This window comes from Mesitornis unicolor, unplaced genomic scaffold (assembly GCF_000695765.1).
Source record: "Mesitornis unicolor isolate BGI_N332 unplaced genomic scaffold, ASM69576v1 scaffold20248, whole genome shotgun sequence".
NCBI classification, from domain to species: domain Eukaryota; kingdom Metazoa; phylum Chordata; class Aves; order Mesitornithiformes; family Mesitornithidae; genus Mesitornis; species Mesitornis unicolor.
This window is the reverse complement of record NW_010202772.1, coordinates 1-5,562: the sequence shown is the minus strand read 5'-3', so window position 1 is coordinate 5,562 and position 5,562 is coordinate 1. Positions and strand designations below refer to the sequence as shown.

General features: G+C 45.1%; 1 protein-coding gene across 1 annotated transcript; it reads left to right on the top strand.

Moving 5' to 3' along the window:
- Positions 1-806: 806 nt before the first annotated feature.
- LOC104545375 (tuberin-like) lies at positions 807-5,275 on the top strand (the record flags this gene model as incomplete). The annotated part of the gene is made up of 8 exons (XM_010190503.1): positions 807-944; positions 1,642-1,728; positions 2,505-2,615; positions 3,365-3,509; positions 3,638-3,755; positions 4,226-4,274; positions 4,650-4,775; positions 5,202-5,275. Coding segments are annotated over exons 1-8 (848 nt in total), but the record flags the coding sequence as incomplete, so codon positions are not given.
- Between the last annotated feature and the right edge of the window lie 287 nt (positions 5,276-5,562).

Sequence of the window (5,562 nt, the reverse complement as noted above, 5' to 3'; positions counted from 1 at the left end):
GGGCTTGGCAGGTCCCCTGGGATGCTGGGTTAGGGCCTGTGGTGCGTCCACAGGGAGCACGGGATTGCTGTGGTGTGGGGACAGCTGTGGCCTGTCCATGGGGACATGGGACATAGCCAGGGCACTGCTGGGTTTGTGCAGGAGCGTGTGCCGAGGGTGCTGGGCTGTGTGTCCTGCCCTGGGCTGGATGTGGGGTCCCCAGGGGCAGCGGGTTGGGGCTGGGACTGTTGCAGGGTGTTGCTGTAACGGGTGTGCATGTTCTTGCTCCTCTTTCTCCTTGCTGGGGCAGCATTTGGATGCTTAAATGCTCCCATTTGTAAGTCGTTCCTCACATCCTGCTGTTCTCAGCACCTACTTTACAGTGCTGTGCGTTTGCCCATTGCTTTTGGACTGGGAATGAGTCCTTCAGCTCACACCCACCAAAAAGTGTGTGTGTTCAGACTTCAAAAACCAGCTCAGCGGATCTGAAGTGGTGGTTGCTCTGTGTGGGCTGTGGTGGTGATGGGCATTTGGAGCCCCCAGAAAATGGTACCCCAGGGCTCCCCATTTCCCGGGTAGCTGCAGGATGTAGGTGCTGGAGGCAGGAGCAGCGTGGACTCCTCATGCGTGTGGTCTTCTCACTGTTTCATCCTCAGTGTTGGGCTTCTCCCATGTTCGAAACAGCTTGAAACACCAGAGCTGCTTGTAAAAGCCACGTTGCGATGGCTGTTACTGGTGTTTTCCTGCTTAAAGATTCCCCTTGGGTCTCCTTTAACTGAAACCCTGTTTTCTGTTTGCAGGGGCTCGGCGCTGCTTGCCTGGCAGCAATGGCGAAGCCTCAGAGCAAGGATTCTGGACTGAAGGAGAAGTTCAGGAATCTGCTGGGGCTGGGAACATCCCGAGGAAGTTCAAAGTCGTCGGAGGGCAAGCAAACAGAGTTCATCATCACTGCAGAAATACTCAAGGTGTGAGAACTGACTGTAGCAGAGGTGGGGATAGCGCCTGGATTACCTGAGCTGGGAGGGCTCGCTCATTCTCCTCTCTGTTTTCCCATTCGTTCCCCATCTGATCGTGCTTTTTTACCTTATATCTCAATTAATTCTCTAGTGAAATGGATGTAAAACTCACTTGCTTAGAAGTTACAGCATTTTATTTATCCAGTGTTTGAATAATTTTGAGGTATTTGATAGGATGGTGGTGTCTTCAGTCGGATTACAGGGTGTTTCCTCAAAATATGCTGCTCTTTGTTTATAGTCTGAGCTGCGTGAAGTTTGTGTGGTGACAGTTAACACAAGCTGGAAACTTGTGCTTTCTGTTTTATGGAAATCTTACGGTTTTGTGAAAATTAAAATAAATAAAAATTAAAAATCCAGTAATTGGTACAGCAAGTCTGTAAGCAGAATAGTTGGCACACAGGGAGGAAAAGACATAAAAGAGAGGAGGAGACCAGAATCCCTTCCTGTCTGTGCTGGAACAGCCAAGCTCTTACCTGCTGGAAGGCTGAGGAGCTGGACTTAACATCCCTCCTTTCTCTGCCCTTCTCCCTCTATAAATGGACAAAAGTACAATTCATGTTTTTCAGTGGTTCATGATCCCCTTTGAGAAATGGATAAGCATTTCTAGCAAGATAAACTGTTACCTTATTTCTACATTTCTTTCCAGGAGCTGAGCATAGAATGTGGATTAAGTAACAGGATACGAGCAATCAGTCAGATTTGTGAAGTGGCAAGAACCAAAAAAATTGAGGAGGTAAGTGTCAGAGTGGTCAGTGGATATTGGAAGGGTGAACCTTTAAGCGACAGCTCTTAACCTATCGTAAGAGGCTCCTGTGGTTTAGACTGCCTTTTGAAACTGGTAATCCCAGGAGCTGATTTGTGCTGTCCAACCTGTAAAGGGATGGATCCCAGGAGCTGATTTGTGTTGTCCAAACCTGTAAAGGGATGGATCCCAGGAGCTGATTTGTGCTGTCCAAACCTGTAAAGGGATGGATCCCAGAAGCTGATGTGTGCTGTCCAAACCTGTAAAGGGACGGCCAAGGAAATAAATCTTGTCCATTCCACCCACTGTGCAGCAGACAGGACATAGCTGATGGGCTTCCTGAACTGAATGGAAGTGCTGTGGATGTTCAGGCCTGTTAAGGACAGTTGAAGGGAGATTACATTAATCCTATAGAAGAGGTGTTTGGTAGCTCCTTCTGTCTTGTTAATAAGCAACCTCAAATTGATTTTAAACTTGTATTTGGGTGAAAGTATCTGCACAAATGTTCACACTGAATGGTATAATGAAGAACGTCAGTTATTGCTGTACAAGTTGTCACACAGGTTGGGATTTGGTGTCTCTCATGTGGTTCCTCTGAGCTTATCACCAGGCAGGGGGGGTGTCCTTCAGAAAAGGGAACTCTGGACAGGAAATCCTTGGAGATCTTGCTCGTTAGCTTGCCATAATTAATGACTGACCTACTGGGTAACGATCCCAGAGGAAGCTGAACTTTCCTACCACTGCTGTTCTCCTGTGTTTGTTTTCAGCACGCGGTGGAGGCAATATGGAAAGTGGTGGCTGATATGCTCCAGCCAGAGCGCCCCGCCGAAGCCAGACACGCAGTTCTTCATCTGCTGAAGTCAATCGTTCAAGGACAGGTGAACACCAACACTACACTTAAACCAGGGTTTGTGCAGAGTGTGGTCGTGAAAAATATTGGGTGGCTTTTTTCTGCAACTTTCCATGTTCCTTATTTCAGTTGTGTGTAGTCAATGGGAAGAGACAGCATTTGAATTTAACTTTCGGTTTGATCGCATAGCAAAACTTTTCAGACAACTCAGGGAAAGCTTTTCTGGTTTGAGGCAACGTTCCTGAACAAGAAGGAATACCCTGGGTTAAGTTCAGCATAGTACAGCAGACTTTATGGACATATTAGTCCTGGTTTTGATGTTTCAGCATGTTGAGTATGCAAGGAGTTCTGTATGAGACGCTTTTCTAGCCTGGCCAAGTCAAGCATACTGTGAATTCTTCAGATTTCACAACGTGCTGTACAAATGTAAGACACTGTCAGACCCAAGTTCTGCTTTTCAGTATTCTGAAAAAGTAGGAGTAGGTGTTTATGGAAAGAGCAGGCATTGATTCTGGTTTGTTGGGTTGTTGTTTTCTAAATGCCCTACTGGCAGTTGCCATTTCCATGAATTACTTTGTGTATTGGATGCTGTCTGGACTGAAAGCCTCCAGCCCTGAGTGCTGATCAAACGGACTGAGGAGACAACCTGAGCCATTGTCAAAAGAAAATAGCTTCAAATATGAAGATTTCTGTTATAGACCTTGATAAGGTCCAGGCCTTTACTGTCTTTTTCACGATGTTGTTTTTCTCCACCCCCTGCCCTTTTTCTTTTTTAAGGGTGAGAGATTAGGGATCCTCAGAGCACATATTTTTAAGGTTATTAAGGACTATCCCTCCAATGAAGACTTGCATGAGCGGCTGGAAGTGTTCAAGGCTCTGACAGAGAATGGACGATACATCACCTACTTGGAAGAAGAGTTAGGTCAGTGTTGCCTCTGTCCCTCTTGATGTGGTGGGAAAAAGTCAAGGGACTCCAGCGACAGGAGAAAAAGGTGGTGATAACACTTCTGGGTAGAAAGTGTATGGTAATGGTTTGTTTTCCTCCTTTAGCTGACTTTGTGCTCCAGTGGATGGATGTTGGTTTGTCTTCTGAGTTCCTCCTGGTTTTAGTCAACCTGGTGAAGTTCAATAGCTGCTATCTGGAAGATTATGTAGCTGACATGGTCCAGTAAGTTGGCTTGTTTGGTTTTACTCCTGCATGCTTACTCTTGGTAAATCAGAGGAGAAAGTTGCAGATCAATAGGCAGATAAGTGGCATCTTTTTCATCTGATCTGGATCTGTTTCGTTCCGGGTCATACCTGACACTTCAGTTTTTACAGTGTTCAGATCTGGTTTAGTTTAACTGCCTGTGCTTTCCCCATTTCCTGTGATGGACCTGATTCAGGTGCAGTTTCACGTAGGGTCTCTGCTGTTGTGTTAGTGTGTAGGCTTACTGAGCTGCATTTAGTTGCAAATTTAAGCTAACTATAAAAGAGGTTGCAGTGTTTCAGTGTCTCCAGGAGTGTTATCAACAATGCCACAGTAAGGGGAATGATGAGTAAAATAACATGCCAATTTACTTGTCTGTCTTGGCTCTTTGTAATTTGCCTAAAATCATATTAAGCAAACAGTTTTAATTAATTGTTTTTTCCTAACAGCAAGATATGCCTCTTGTGCATTCAGACTTCATCATCTGTGGACATAGAGGTCAGTAATTTCAGCCTCTCTTAGTAAGTGGAGTTCTTTGAAACTGTAACCTTTCCAAAATAAAGCCATCAGACTCACGGTTTATTCTCATCTTACAAGAGCTAGCACAATGTTATCAAGTCTTTGTAAGCCATTGGATCTTGTACACCAGTAACAGTTTTATTCTAAAACAGAGCATTGATAAATTCTGTGAGTGAATCAACTTTTCAACAGTGCTTTTTATGGTTTACTTCCCATCTTGCAGTGATTTTTTAAAAAAAGAGACATATCTGTATCGCTTTTGACTTCCAGAAGCTTTCCTGGCTCTGCCAGCTTAGGCTTTGACCTGCTCTATTCCTAGAGAAGTGTGTAACCATTATTTTCTCTGTCCCCAAGATTTCCTTGCAAGTCCTGGATGCAGTAGTTTGCTATAATTGCCTGCCATCAGAGAACCTGCCAGTATTTATCATCACTTTGTGCCGTACCATCAACGTGAAGGAGCTCTGCGAGCCATGCTGGAAGGTCAGAACTTTCTCGCAGTTTTGGTTTTTTAATGACTTGGCTGGTTTGGCCTCACAGGTGAAGTGTCAGATGTGCCTGTGCACATTTGCCATAAGTTTCAGTTGGCTTTTAAGAGCAAATTAATAATTGTCCCAAGTATTAAGGGCTCAGCACGTTGTTAGTGTAAGTCCTGTTGTGTCTGGGGAACTTCCCCTGGTGTGACAGGCTGCCTTTTCTCTAATGGCACGGAAAAGGCTGGACACATTTACTTACCATAACTGGGCACGCTTGGCCAGCTAACTGCATGGCTGCCTTTTCTCTAATGGCACGGAAAAGGCCGGACACATTTATTTACCATAACTGGGCACGATTGGCCAGCTAACTGCACGTTTAGGCTAATGAGTGTTTTAACAGTGGGATATTTAAGCGTTCTCTTTGAATTTGCAGCTTATGCGCAACCTTTTGGGAACTCATCTGGGGCACAGTGCCATCTACAACATGTGCAGGATCATGGAAGACAGGTAAAGGACAGAACCCAGGGGATTCAGTGGGCTCCTGCTGAGATACACAGGGAGTCTGAGATACACAGGGAGTCACTGACTTCAGTGGAACAAGCTGAAGGTGCTGGGGCTTAGCAGTGAATTCCCTTCCTAGTTATGCTGTTGAAGCACTCACGTTTTGGATTTTCTGAATTTAATTTTCCTTTCTTTAAAGTTGCTCTAAATAATTTTCTGCTTTTAATGTTCCTAAAAGGCTGTGCAAGGCTCTAATGTGGAACAGCTGAATCCATGGGCTGAGGCCAACTGTA